This window comes from Berghia stephanieae, chromosome 4, assembly GCF_034508935.2.
Source record: "Berghia stephanieae isolate SIO BIC M18660-M18661 chromosome 4, UCSD_Bste_1.3, whole genome shotgun sequence".
Taxonomy (NCBI): Eukaryota; Metazoa; Mollusca; class Gastropoda; order Nudibranchia; family Aeolidiidae; genus Berghia; species Berghia stephanieae.
In genome coordinates, this window is record NC_088363.1 from 75,907,388 (window position 1) to 75,923,509 (window position 16,122).

Sequence of the window (16,122 nt, forward strand, 5' to 3'; positions counted from 1 at the left end):
TCCTTCCCAACATAACACCGTTTTGAGAAGTGGGTCACACACATAAGTCACATAAATTTCACCTTTGGCTTTCTCAAACACAGCACCATCAAGCTGCTCAAATTTAGTAAAAGAAAAATGCTAGAAAATCCCAAGTTCAACTATTACTGAGCAATATGGTTCTTTAGCTGGAGACTCGTACCACGAGGGGGGAGAGAAGAAAGTTTATTTTTAAAAACCGGAAAAAAATCGATAGCTCAAAATAAGTGAAAAATGAACAGTGCTTGATTTGTATAGGCGTCGGAAGCTATTTGCTTTCTATCGCGCACAATTGAAAAGTAACATGACATAATGTAGGGAAAAAACAAACACAATACACAAGGACCCATTTTAATCTGAAATCCATTCTTCTTAAGGAACAACACATGACTGTAAGGCTTCCATTGTTTGTTGACATTATCATCTATTAGATGCTCATGACAAAGAAAATGTGAGTGTTCATCATTTATTTATTTTACATACTCTAATTAATAGTATCGAGCACTCTAGTATCTACAAGTACAACGTTTGCAAAATGCATATTCAAAACAGAGCCGCAAAATTGATTTTAAATATCCAATGACCCTACAAAAGAAATTATAGATAATCTCCATTGGTTGCCAGTTAGTGAAAGGTTGTTTTTAAAGCGTGTAAAGTTGGTCATACCTAAATACATAAATAATCAAGCTCTAGTGTACCTCGTGGATTTATTCATCATTATAATCCAAAATGGAAGATCTCTTAATCGTCCGAAGAACCAGATTATCCCTTAGTAATATGTCTTTTTCTATAAGTGTCCCCATCTTGTGGAATGAGCTCTCCCCATATGTTAAACTAATTAATTAGGGACAGCCAGTCTTTCAAAAAAGCACATTAAGACAGAACTTTTTTCCAGAGCTTACGAATAGTTTCGCTCACAGAATAGATACGCCTTGATTCTAATTTTTATTTCAAGTTTATTTTATTCCAATTTTGGTCTTAAGTTCAGACTGACAATTTCCACTGTATAACTGAACTTTGTTTGCGTGTTTGGTTTGTTTGTTTGTTTGTTTGTTTGCTTGTTGTTATAATTTATCAATTCAATTGTCTTTCGTCAGAATAAGTTACTAATGTTAGTGAGTAATATTGGTGTATGTGTGTATGTTCGTGTATGTGTTGTTTTATTAGTTTATTATTATTTTATTATTATTATTATTATTATTTATATATTATTATTATTATTATTATTATTATTATTATTATTATTATTTATTATTATTATTATTATTATTATTATTATTATTTATTATTATTATTATATTATTATTATATTATTATATTATTATTATTATTATTATTTATTATTATTATTATTATTATTATTATTATTATTATTATTATTATTATTATTATTATTATTATTATTATTATTATTATTATTATTATTATTATTATTATTATTATTATTATTATTATTATTATATTATTATTATTATTATTATTATTATTATTATTATTATTATTATATTATTATTATTATTATTATTATTATTATTATTATTATTTATTATTATTATTATTATTATTATTATTATTATTATTTTATTATTTATTATATTATTATATTATTATTAATTATTATTATTATTATTATTATTATTATTATTATTTTATTATTATTATTATTATTATTATATTATTATTATTATTATTATTATTATTATTATTATTATTATTATCTCCTATTATTATTATTATTATTATTATTTTTTATTATTATTATTATTATATTATATTATTATTATTATTATTATTATTATTATTATATTATTATTATCATCATCATATCATTATTATTATTATTATCATTATTATATTATTATTATTTTCTTATTATTATTATTATTATTATTATTATTATTATTATTATTATTATTATTATTATTATTATTATTATTACAAGTACCCACCAACACTCATATATTTATATATATATATATATATATATATATATATATATATATATATATAGTGTGTGTGTGTGTGTGTGTGTGTGTGTGTGTGTGTGGACGTGTGCATGTGCGCGCTCGCACGAAAATACCCTTTTGATTTATCAAATGCATATCATGTATATCAACAAAAAGAACTTAGGATCAGGATACAAAACACGAAAGACTCGGAAGAAATAATAAACCTGAAAACGGAACGAAACAAAATACTGCATTCAATTCGATCACTTACAATAAAACACAGAAACGAGGAATTAGACAAAAAAGTGGAAGACATAGAAAAGTCCAAAAATAACGCATCGTCTATGTTCAAAGCGACGAAATCTCTGAACCGAAAACCATTCGAGAACCCAAAACTACAGGATAAATTTGGCAAACAGACAACAAATCCCAACGATATCCTTGACATTGTAACTGACCACTTCCAGCAGAAATTTCACAAACAAGTCTCACAAATATCGCCCTTCTCAGGAAACCCTAGAGACCTAAACAACCGCATCACAACAACTGAAGTTAGAAATAGCATAAAGTGCCTAAACAATAACAGATCCCCAGGCGAAGATGAAATTCCCGCTGAATTGCTGAAATGCGGTACACTCTCCCTGGATCTGAGCATTGCAAACATAATGAACAAAACATTCTCAACACACAAAGACGGGACATAAACAGCGGTGTCCTAATTACAATACAAAAACCAGGAAAAACGAAAGGACCCGTAAACAACCTGCGCCCAATAACATTACTGAATACCATAAGAAAAACACTGTCAACTATTGTCCTCAACAGAATTAGACCGAAAATAGAAAAAATACCTATCACATAGCCAAAGCGGGTTTCGCCAAGACCGAAGCACATCGGACGTTGTATGGACACATAAATGGTTGGCAGCAAAGGCACTCAAAGAAAACATATCCATAACAATAACCGGAATCGATATGTCCGCAGCCTTTGATACGATCGACAGAGGAAAACTTTTGGAGATATTAACAGAAATAGTAGACGAAGACGAGCTCCGAATAATCCGATTTCTCCTCAGCAACACAAAGATACAACCAAGGATATACGGGGCCACAAAACAGACGCAGTTCGAAAGTAACATCGGGACCCCCCCCAAGGAGATAGTCTGAGCCCGATTCTGTTCACAATATACTTAGAACACGCTCTGAAAGAAGTTCGAAAAGTCATTCCAAAACCAACGACTCATATTGAGAATGCAATCCCTAGAGAAATCGCCTATGCAGATGATGTCGATTTTATTGGATCAACACCAGCAAATATAGACATCATACAAAATACCCTCATGAAATATAACCTCCAAGTCAATGCCAATAAAACCGAATTTACAACAATATCGAGGAACAAAGAGGAATGGAAAAGAACAAAGAAAGTCGGCTCACTAATTGGAGACACCGAGGATGTACAAAGAAGAAAACAGCTATCAAACGCCGCACTCAGTAAACTCACCAATGTATGGATTAGAGGTGACAAAATAAAGAGAAAAACCAAACTGAAACTGTACCATGCTCTTGTAAAACCGGTACTTCTGTATAACTGCGGCACTTGGGCGTTGACAAAATCCGAAGAAGAACATCTGGATGCCTTCCATCGCACACAGCTAAGAAGGGTACTGGACATCAAATACCCCAAAAAGATCTCAAATGAATCACTCTATAAGATCACAAAAGAAAGACCAATCTCCCTTGACATTTTACAACAACGATGGCAACTTTTCGGTCACATACTACGCAGGGACAAAAACATACCAGCAAACCAAGCCATGTCGGGATACTTCCAAAAACACGGGAACCTTTTCAGAGGAAGACCGATCACAACACTCCCTGTGATCCTAAACAAAAACCTCACAACACTTGGACAAAGCATTAGTCTCATAACGGCAGGGGACCTTGAAAATCTGAGAACCCTAGCAGAGGACCGGCAATATTGGAGACACCTCACACAGGAAATACTGGAAACAGCCAAGGCGACCCGATCTTTCGGTCGAGACGCGAAAGGCATCTAAGTCAAGTAAGTCAAGTAAGTCATATCATTTTTATAATGCGATACTTTCATAAACATCGAAACATTAAAATGGAATGTTTATAATTCATCACGTGATGACAACTTCCAAAATGTCGGATGCGGTGTTATTTGAACCAAAGTGAATCCTCCTTCTAGATTTTTTTCTTTGTACTTTGTAAGGTTTCAAATGCCATATTTATATTATTACTTTTTATTAATTCCTATGACAGTATATCATATATTTGCATCAACGATTCCCATTGTTGCAGCTTTGCTTTGATAAGAATCATTTTGTCGCTGGAAAGTAAGGGAACAAAACAAGCTCCAACAAGTTCAACAAGTCTGAGTCTAAGAGCTGGCAATTACAAGTACAAGTTAGTTCGACCCATAGTCATAGATATGTATCACTATAGTCTGATGTTCGACCCAATTCTTGCATGGCAAAGCATAATTAAGTACCTCCGATTCTACGGGAGTTTCTTAATGCTTAAGTTGTTGAGAGAGAGAGAGAGAATTAATGATTAATTTAATTCCGCATGAATGAGAATGATGATGACGATGAAATTGAAATGAATGAGATTGAAATTAATGTCAGATGATTAATACACTTACTCTATCTCACTCTTCTCCCGTCCCCACCCTTCCATGATGATAATTAAAATTTAAAAAAAGACATCCAAAAGACTGAGTTTTTTTAGTTGATGTCAATAATAAGCGTTGTCTGCTGTGTTGAAAACTCCTGACTCCTGGGATCTTCTTTGCCTCCTCACAAAACGGTTGTGTTGCTTCTTTATTTTGAAACGGTCACAGTACCCTTGATTGGTTTGAATAAATGAGATCATTATTGTTTTGAATGTTGTTTCTGTATATGTGTGCATGCGCATGTGTGAGTGTGAGTTTGAGTTGTCAATGTGATAGTGATAGGTAATCTTGATAAGATCAGAATTGTTTTGGCCTTTTGAGATAGAGAGAGAGAGAGAGAGAGAGAGAGAGAGAATAAGTAGGAGTGAAATATCTGTTCAATGTTATAGTTATCATATAACGTTATAACAAGTGTAACTAAATGACAAATTGCCATATTTATGGACAATAAAGATCTATTATTATTAAGCGTTATTATTATTATTAAGTTGCACGGATTTGTTGTAGGGATGTTGAATCCAAAGCCAAGGCTGTGCAGTGCCTGTGCTTATTCCCAACCGGTGTTGGGGATAGTCAAATTTGCCTTTTTCCAACCGGTGTTAGGGATACTGTAGTAGTACAACTTGCGTATTCCCAATTGGTGTTTGTTGGTAAAGTATTTAACCCAAGAAGTGACACATGGCCGAAAATCTGCAGCTTAAATGAGATGTTGATGATAAATCGGCCCATTTTCAAATGGCTAGAAAATAGTTTTGGCAAGGTTGCATCCGCTTGGCATTTTTAATTCCATTTGTTTTTGAAATTCTTTGGAAAATGATGCCTAGAAATTAGAAACCACTAACTTGTATTGTTGAAAAATAATTAAATTTTCAGTGAGAATCGAGAACAATTTTAATAATTTCAGCCTAGCTGGTACTTTGATTTTCTCCTTTTTTTCCATTGATAAAGTAAAGCAGATTGGGATGGGAATTGGTTGTGGGAAGAGGGAAAGGGGTCAATCATGCATTGTGGTGCCACGCAAAGTGACGTAGCCAACAGGCCTCACTTAGATGTGTATTTAGTAAGAGAGGGGAATGGAATGTGGAATCGTTATCTCAACATCACACCAAACATGAACACACATTCACATAGGATAGGGCCTTGTGCTCCTACTACTAGGACTTCAATATTTCCTGTCATCTTCCCTACAAGTTAGTACAAGTAGACCATCAAATCAAAAGATAATCAGTAACCTCCTTTAGCTACCTAAATCACGTGACTACGTAAAATTTCGCGATCTTGGTCTTTTGGGCTAGCTTACAAAAGAAAACTGTGGTTGGGAATAGCCCAATTCTACTATTCACAACAATGGTTGGGAATGGGTAAATTCTACTGTTCCAAACACCGGTTCGGAATAGACACTGTGTTGAATCAAATTTTGATGGCTGCCTTTATTACTCTATTCTCACCCGGGCTTGCTCTCTCATTCGGGGTGAGATTAGACCAATGGAAGGCTTTTGGCTATTTTCAACAAGGTGTTTGTTCAGCGAAGTAGTCCTGTCACTCAGATTGAGGAGAATCGTGATTCTATTATTATTATTTTATTATTATTATTATTGTTATTATTATTTTTATTATTATTATTATTATTATTATTATTATTATTATTATTATTATTATTATTATTATTATTAGTATTATTATTATTATCATTATTATTATATTATTATTATTATTAGTAGTAGTATTATTATTATTATCAATATTTTTTCCTAGTCTAGTTGATATTATTTCTTTATTGGTTAATCAAAACCTGAGTTATTTCAGTGGGTCAAAGTGTTAATAGTGTTTCTGGATTCTATTTGACCAATTTTGAGGTTGAAATGGGCTATCACTGCAATTCTCACGTCACCCGGTCTAGCAGGATTGCCAGGTTGGATTATTTAAATCCAAACTGACTATTTTTGGATTATTTTTGATGTCTTTGGATTGTCATTTTAAGTTTGGATTTTTGGTTTGTTTTTCGATTAATTTTATTTTAAATGCAATAACACATTTTGGATAACATTATTTAACTACTACTACTACTATTACTCTTCTACTCTTTTTGCTGAATTGTCTAGTTTAACACATTTGGGTGCTAAAAGGGGACTTGGTTCCAATAGAACCTCATAGTTCTGTGCTGTTGGTACATTCATTCTTTCCAGTTATTCTGACATCATTTTTTAATGAACTAATTTCTATCCTTTTTGTTGCTCTTGACAGTATCTTGATTTTTTTCCTGCTGTTTCTTTGATGTATGACCAGAATCAGGTTGTCAATGTTTTCAACTGGAGAGGGTGTTTTGGTGATCAACCAATCCAAAATGTGTCCTGATCTTTGAGTCGGAGAGGCCACTTATTGGGTCAGGCCATGTTCATTCAGGAGAATTTTTATAATGTTAACGTGACTGCATTCTGATGGTGTACGGTCTGTCCCTGTAGTTTTTCGCGGCCGAAAATGTCAAATTTCACCCTTGGCCGCAAAAAGCCGCAACTTTGTATTTGGCCGCAAAAATCCGCAATTTTTGCCGTTTTTAGGCTAAATTGACGATTTTTTTTGTTTAAAAAGACCCAACAAAAGCTATGAAAAATTGTGAAAAGACGGCAACTTTCACTGCTAGCATCCAAAATTGGCACTAAATAACGTACAAACATGTCTAGGCCTAGCCATAGATCCTAGTAGTCTGTGGGCCGAGCCTCCCACCTCTATGGCCTAGCTGGGGCTATTGGAGATCCCAAGATTTGTTTTTCACCTTTTTTCCCCCATGTTTTTCATTCAAAAACCCATTAGCCATTAGGCCTAGATTGAAATATAAAGCAATAATAATAATGCTCAAAATTGGATAGTAAGTAGAGAATACAAATTCAATTTGCCCCCATTTGAAAATGGATTTTGTTTCTCTTTCCTTGTGAATAGTTATTTTTTTCTCTAATTATGAATTTTTTATGCGATTGTTTACTTTGATTTCCCAAATTTTAAGAAGCTAAATAGTTAATAAAATATTTTGATTACTTCTCCTTCTTTTTTTTTACTTACTTACTTACTTGGCTATTAATATTATTATTATTATTATTATTATTATTATTATTATTATTATTATTATTATTATTATTATTATTATATTATTATTTCAAACCATTCAAAATATAAATAAATTCATGTTGACATGTTGTGACATCAATATTCTACAAAATGCCCTATGTGTGTCAATTTTTTACCATACATGTTGTTTTAATTGTTTGATTTTTGTAAAACTAGCGGCAAATTTTTGGTAAATTTTACCATTTTTATGGCAAATTTTGGCGTTTGAAATGGCAAAAAACCGTGGGGACAGTACGGTATTTCTCTTGCTTTTCATATGACATGTTTCTTATAATGTGGAACAAAATAAACTGCAAATTATTAATGATATAGGAAATTTACTAGAATGCAAGTTTTAGATCAATTATCGTATTTTCCTTTATTCTCAGGGTATTTTCTTCTCTTGAAACCATGGACCTTCAACTGAGGGAGGAATGTCGGAATCTACTTACCCAACTGAGAGTGTCCCAAAAATCTGTCAGAGATAATTTGCTTTCATCAAAGCAATCTCAATATGATCCCGGTTCTATGGACAAAAAATTTGTTTCCAACTTTGGTAAAGATATCACTGGCCATGTAAATATCTCAAAGGATGCTGATACCGAGCTCAAACCCACCTATGCCAGAAGCAAACTTTTGAGCTTGACTAAGTCTTCAACAAATGATAAGAATGAAGTTCTTGACATGAACACTACTTACGTGTCAGATAAAGAAAATTGTCAGTCATCAGGAACTGATGGACTTTCAGATTATGGCTTGTACTCCAATCACAAGCTGTTGCATGATGTATCAAGCGATCTCAATCAAGATAATGACATTTCTCCAAGCAGGCGGCAAAAGCGACACCTTATTGATAGACATACTTTAGTTGAGACCAAGCTAAACCCAAAAGAACTTAAAGAACTTGAAGATGAGAGACTTCTAAATTTCAACTATAGCAACATTCACATAGATCAAAGTGATGGCATAAAATCTCTCACGAATGTTGAAGATTACAAAAACGATCAAATGAAAGAGAAAGGTTTGAAAAATCCTGATAAAGCTATTCACCAAGGTCCTTCTGTTACATTTAAGGATCAATTACAAGATGAAGGAAATGACAGACAATTCAAGAACTGGGTAAAAGAAGCAAGTTTTAAACCAAAGTCTCTACTCAATTCAACAAACTACTACAATCTTTCAAAAAGAGGGGTAAGTTGGGTTTTTTTTTTCATTTTTGACATTGAAATATAAAGATACTGCTAAAAAAATCTAAATATATTTTCATCTCAAGTAATGAAATGTAATCAGAATGTTGCGTTTTTACAGCTAAAAGTTTTGAGAAAATGGTGTACAAAAAACAAATTGTACTTAGTGTTGGGATAGAAGACATAAATTATGCGAGTGAACCAATGAGTATACCATAGCCACCCCCCACACCCCCTTAAACTAACATGTTGAAATTATTTAACTATTTTGAATGCTTTATGATTCTCATATGTAAACCCACTCTCTCTTAGCTCAACTCAAGAGTTAGGTTTAACTCAGTGGATAATAATGAAGTCTCAATGGGAGACCCACGCTTGTTGGGATATGACTGGATTGCAGCATTGCTGGACAATGAACAAAACATGGTGGACCAATCTGAAAGTTTTTTTGATGAAATTTGTGATTTTCGCAAAGCTTTCAAGAATGAATGCAACAACCAATTTTACAATGAGTGAGTTAATTTATTTATCCCTAATTTCTGTCTATTTAATCAATTTCGTAATATATTCAAATTCATATCTTTCTACGGGAACTCTAAACCCCTTGGCCTTTATCTTAAATTATTATTGAGCTTATAGTTGTAGTGTATCGAGGATGATGTCAGGATAGATAACATAATAATAAAAATGATGATAATAATAATAATAATTATAATAATTATTATAATATTAATAATAACCGTAATAATAATATTAATAACAACTATAATAAAAGTAATGGTATTCGTCTATAGTGTACATATTCTCTGTCACTTCAAAAGTGATTTTGAGAAAATTAAAGTCTTGAAAATAGATGATAATTTGAATTATTGATTGCTCTGTGGAAGTGGAATGAACAATTCAACTTCAAAGTTCATTAAATATTCCTAAAATTAAAAAGTAAGAATTTTGGGGCATATTTAGGATTGTAATGCAAACAATACAATCATTCAACCATGACTTTCCACAATTAGTGGAAAGTCACTGTTAAATGATTCACATATTTTCTACTTTCTACTTAATGCCTGTTTTGAATGTGTCTGACCACTGTCACTATTGATATAGTCTAAAACTACTCTACTTTTAGTTTTGGAATCATTTGCCAATATCCAAAGAATGAAAGGATAAGACAGGCGTGTGTGTCATCAATCGCTTTCTTTTTAAAAAGAATTTAATATTTTGCATACATAATATCTTTTTTACAAGTTATATAGTGAATTATTTTATTATAATTTTTTTTTTTTTTGAGATTTGTAACCTGTTGTCTTAAACCAGTGTTATGTCAAGGTGAATTAATCAATAATGATCTAATTTTTAGTCAAAACTATGAAGCTAGAGTTATACCTGGTATGAGTTATTGAGGAGAATGAAAGAAAAAAAAGTTGTTTTAAACTGCTCAACTTATTCTTCAGCATCTGCATAGTAGGTTGAGATGATTAGTTACTTTGATTTGGTCATCTGATTTAACAACTTAATGTAGTGGTGACAGGCAGTAGGTTGAAATATTTTTCTTACTCTTTACTGATTATTTCATTTTCAGAAGTCCTTATACTTTGGTGGACAGCGAACCTGAACCAGTTGTTGAAGCACTCACTGAACCAAGTAAGTTTTTTTGGCATTTTGAGAGGTTGTTGATCCATTTTCACTATGTCAGATCAACAGACTTAGCTAAAGTGTCCATGCAATCCCAGCACGGCCCTTCTTGCTCTGTCTCTACTCTGGAAAGTAAATTATTTCCCTTTCACACCGTAAGTTGACAGGGTTAATGGTAAGATCTCACTGACATATATGTTTCACAAAACATTTTCTTACTTGTATGTGTGTGGGTTTGTTTTTGTTTTGTTGCATTGTTTTGGGGGGTGAGGGGGGTGGTTTATTTTTGTTTCTTTATTAAATCCATACTGTACGGTTATCAAAAATGAATGTGAAAATCTTTTGATATTAAAGTTCTTCAGTAACTTTCACAACTGATGTCATAATAATCTGGTTGCACGCAATCCCAGCACTCTTATCTTGCTTTAAGACAATTGGCTCACCATAAGAACGATGTAAAACAATTGATTGATAACAACTGTGCATTATTTTACGAATATCTATTTACAGCAGAATAGCTCTCTATTTGTAACTAAGAAGTATATTGAGTATCTTTGCTCTTCATTTGTGTACATTTACCTGTTTGTGTTTTCAGAAGTCCGTCCGTTTGTTGTGAATGAAAGATTATTTACTGAGCCTCTTACTACAGATTTGATTGAAGATGATTTTGATAAAGATGGAAAGAAGTCCTCAAGAAAAGATCCAAGTAAAGAAAACCCTCGTTTTGTCAGGTGAGATAGAAAATTTCATTTGTATGTGGGAGTTTTAAATAACAAGTCAGGAATATTTTTAAAATGGTGAATATGTATCTTTTAAACCCCATTGTCTCAGTCAAGCAATGAAATTGAATATTTTTGTTGTTTCAAGTTTTTCTTCAAAACCACATGTTCAACAGACTTTATTATAGTTTCTATAGTACTAAATAGACATTATCAATTACTTGTTACCCTTTTTATAGGATTCAGATCTATTGTAGTTTACCCTCTGATATATCTACCAGACAGATCCTACTAATTACTGCAGGATGGCTTGAGGACCCTGAAATAGTCTTCTTATCTTTTTTGTTTAACTTCTTGTTTAATTAAAAATATAATCTACAATATTAATATTTCAGAGTAAGCATCCCACGATCAACTCTACAGACCCCACACAGAGTAAAACCCCATCGACGTGGCAGTTTTGATGGAAGTGACTCTTGTGCACTGATGGATGTAAGATATACTTTATTTGTTTCAGAATAATAATTTTTTATTTTTATATGTCAAATGCTATGAAATTATTCAACAATAGACCAGATAACTGACAGTGTGCAGAACCTCATTTTTTAAAAGTTAAAGCTTTGTGCCCTTGCTGAAGCGTAGATTATACAGTTTTTGAACAAAAATGAATGTAACATTCAAATAAGATTGAAATATTAAAGGCGGAATGTTTCCAGCTCATTACCATTCTTGAGCCAATAACAAATAACAGTTCGCTTTTACTGTTGCTGTTTTTACTCTTCCTCAATCGATATCAATAAATGGTATGAAATAACATTTTTACTGTTATTGTTATTGGTTGAAAAAGGATTTTGGAGCCAGAAAAGTTCAGTGTTTAGCAGTAATTTTGTTCTTTTTTTAAGCTTATACATATTCATTTTTGTACATTGCATTTTACAGTCCACAGTCTCTAACTGCTTGGTATTGACTTTGACTATTACTTAGTTTTGTTTAATAAAGTTTACTTGTTCTGTTTCTTATAGCATTGTCTCCTAGGGTGGGAAAATACAGTGCCGAGTATGATGCCTCCTGCCAAGACATTGAGTCTTGCAGCTGATGCAGGAACTCAAATCAATTCACAGACCACTGTAAGTATTTAAGCCTAGTCATTCAAATGTACTCAATTGGCATATTCAAATTGTTTTCTGATTTGAACACCAATTATTTGTTTGTTGTTCAAAATTTTAATTAATTTTTTAAAAATATATTTATTTCAATGCACACCGATAACAACACAATTCAGTATTGTCAGTCATTTTTTTTTAAAAAGTTGTCGGAAGGAGAATTTGGATGCTTTATTTTTTATTTATTTATTTAAGTAGAGTTTTCTTACATGTCATAATATAAGGAATAAATAATGCAAATATGGTTCTTGAGACTGTGAATCCAGAAGAAAATGAAATGGAAATTATGTGAAAATTTAATGGCACAGAACATGGATTATGGTTGACACTTGTGGTTTTCTATTATCAAAATGTAAACAATTATACATGAAATGAGGACATAATGTTGAAAAACGAAGCTAAGAGAAAAACAGTTGCTAGATTTATGATCATTCAAAATGGTGTTAAGACGATACAGTTTGGTGTTGGAAAGATTAAATAAATAGGCTGATGAAAAGTGTCTTACTGACTTCAATCTTACTTACTTACTTACTTATCCGAACCAGCGACCACCTGAGCTCTAGCCCTTCGGTCTTGTGCCATGATGTAGAAGTTAGATGTCTTTTGTAGTTGTTCCAGGTGACTATAAAGTGTGTTACTGATGCTTGGATTTGGTGGGAGGAATGTGCATCTCAGATCTTCAAGAGGTTGACATTCAAGCAAGTGGTGTGTTGCTGTTTCATTGGGGTGTTGACATAGGTGGCAGGAAGGGGATGTGTCTTTTGTAATTTTGCTTAAATGGTTGTTGAGCGGTATGTGTTGTGTTCTTAGTTGAAAGATGATGCTTTGCTGGTGTCTTCTGAGCTTATTTAGGCAATCAGTCTTTACAGGAGTGGTCATATGGGAAAACATACATCTACCCGTGGTGCTCATTGCCCAACTGTTCATCCATTCTTCTCTCTTATTTGTTTTGATTATTTGTTTCGCTGTGTCTAAGGATACTGGAATTGATACTGACTTCAATCAGTTCGTTTTTATAGTTCATTTTTGCCTTTTACTGACTTCAATCAGTTCATATTTATAGTTCTTCTTTGCCTTTGCTATTTTGATACTCTTTTCTCACATTCCAGATGACCAGTCTCTTGTACTTGTAGTTTCCTTTGATGTCAGAGTTTTTATTCCAAGGGTGGTTAACCTAACGCAAACCACTGTAGCCTCTTTACCACTCTCTACTTTTCTCGTGTTGATTCATTTGAATTTCTACTTTGTTGATTTTTTTGAGCTAGGACATGCCCATTACTCAGTTGATCCTCTGTGAAGTTGGGAGCTTTTTTCTGACCTCCCCTGTCTAAACAGCAGTGATTAAGTAGCTGGGTCTGTTAGATCTGGAAGAAAATACTTTGCTATGGAGTAGTGTCCTATCCAAAGGGTAGGAACCAATTGCTATTGTCTGTTTAATGCTGCAACTGTGTATAAAATGGAATACATCAGGAAACATCCCCCCCCCCCCCAAATCAAAGCGGGAACTGTGTGATGGATGCTGATTTGACTTCTGTATTTTAAGCAATGAATGTATGTCTTTGACAGATTTCATCACGTTTAGAAATTGAACAATATATTTCACAAATTTAGGATGCTGAGGGCTTGCTCTGTTTTAGTTGCTGTTAATCAATTTAATTGGTTTTTCTTTTCTTTTTATCTTCTTTTATAGACTCTGGCAGAAGCTGAGAGACTTGCAACAGTTCACAACCAAACTCAATGGCATTTGAGCCGTCCATCATCCCATTCTCAAATTTTGCCTAGGTGGAGAAAACATTATATGGATACAACACTCAATTTAACTCTCCCATCCAGTGTACAGCAAAACAGTGTCAATGGGTCAACAACATTGAATCAAAGCAGTGCTGCTGGTGGACGAAGCGGTGATGTCAAACGAACAACTGACAGAATTTTACAAGCAACATATTCCACAATGTATGAAATGGAACGATTAAGGCAGAAGAGAGAATTAGAGAAAGAAGAAAAGTTTTAAGAAATCTTGTTTGTTATTGTAATACTATAAGTTTGAATGGTGATGCAGTAAGTGTGGAATATAAATTATGAAACCTTAGAATAATCAATTAATCATGTCTGTGATATAGTTTGAATGCAGTATATTCTCAAAACTGTTTTATGGATTTATTTTTTAAATATATGTCTGTATGATATTTAGTTATTAACCTATATTAAGTATTGTTTACCAGGGCTCAACTTATAGCGTTCTCACCAATCAGAAACTTCATAAATATTGAGGGAACAATACATTTATTTTCTGATTTTTGATTTTTTGATGAGTGTAAATATCTGGGTTGAGGTTCATTTTTGGCTTGGGAGTTCACAGTGCAGCTTAGATGTCTTAAAAACATAAAATTTAAATTTAAGATCACAAACACTTCTTGTTTTGCTGTTAAATGTATTTATTTTATTTATTTTAGCAGAACAATTATCTTGAAGACCAAAAATGAACATCTGGAACATACATAGTTGTGTGATTATGATAAGATTGTGAGAAATACCAGTTGAAACTGCCTTTACCGTTTCACTGTGCCAGAGTTTATAATTGATTCTTATGATGAAAACTGCAAAAGAGTCATTTCTTTAAACCATCAAAATATAGGCAACAATGTTGAACTCTGAAGTCTGTGTTTTCATGAAGTCAGCTTTAAAAATGAAAGTATCATCATACTTGCATTCTGGCTAGGAATTCACAACTACACTGACTACTATAAATGTTTATAACCAATATTACAAAGGTGTTAATAAAACAATCTGACATATCCAAACTCAGCAAAAATCAACCAACTGGTATCTTCTATAAATTGTATTATACTGTGAACTGGACAACTCTCTTTCTCTCACGTAAAATGCAAACATTTTCAGCTAAAAAGGTTGAGGACACAGTAGAATTCTGATAAAGCTAACACTAGCGGACTAGAAAGATTGGTTGACTTTATCCATTATCAATGGAAAACATTTGAATACAGAACAAAACATTGTAACCAACAAGACGTGTTTACTTTAAGCAAAGGTTGACTTTAAGAGTGTTGATTTTATGCGGATTCCACTGAATTAAATTCTTTGTGAATTGTTGCACATGATTGTTGTTTTGTTACTGTGCATGCATGTGTTTGTGTGTGCGTCTTTGTTTAAAGAACAAAATAGTGGTCAATATTTTTATTTTATATAATGTATTGATTTATAGTAATAAATTTTATATGAATAGTACTAGTTACTATTTTGTTGAGTTCATATTCGATTGGTAAACTGGATGACATTGAATAGCTGTTTGATAATCATATTTTACATTGAAAATTTCAATGTAGAACAACTGTTTGAGTTCCTTTTCATTTATGGATCATTTGATAACCAGTCCATGGGACTAGTGTGTTACTGAGTTGGGGTAAAAATCATGAATAATCATCTACAGAGTCATTCCACATCTGTTTATTAGTTATTGTGCTGTGTGCCCTTGTTCTGGAATGAGACAATTGGCTTTACTTGGTATCAGCTACTATCTTTTCTGAGAGTCGACAGATGTAACAAACATGCGTTAAGTGATTTTCTTTTTGGAGCAACAAGTCTTTGACTTAAGTATCTAGCTCTGTACAGTTTACTCCAAAAATGTCTCACGTTT

General features: G+C 32.6%; 1 protein-coding gene across 4 annotated transcripts in view; it reads left to right on the forward strand.

The window, feature by feature from the left end:
* The window catches only part of LOC144971254 (uncharacterized), a 16,728-nt gene extending 1,015 nt beyond the window's left edge, over positions 1-15,713 (forward strand). Inside the window, exons 2-9 of one of the 4 annotated variants that reach the window (XM_078911835.1) lie at positions 396-469; positions 8,159-8,960; positions 9,269-9,468; positions 10,536-10,597; positions 11,184-11,319; positions 11,703-11,799; positions 12,330-12,434; positions 14,161-15,713. In XM_078911835.1, coding sequence (XP_078767961.1) covers positions 450-469; positions 8,159-8,960; positions 9,269-9,468; positions 10,536-10,597; positions 11,184-11,319; positions 11,703-11,799; positions 12,330-12,434; positions 14,161-14,481 — 1,743 coding nt within the window. In that variant the 5' untranslated portion in view covers positions 396-449 and the 3' untranslated portion in view covers positions 14,482-15,713. Of the gene's footprint in view, positions 1-395; positions 470-4,105; positions 4,400-8,158; positions 8,961-9,268; positions 9,469-10,535; positions 10,598-11,183; positions 11,320-11,702; positions 11,800-12,329; positions 12,435-14,160 lie in introns of those variants that run through there. The other 3 variants (XM_078911836.1, XM_078911837.1, XM_078911834.1) reach the window with 3 other exon arrangements.
* Positions 15,714-16,122: the final 409 nt, after the last annotated feature.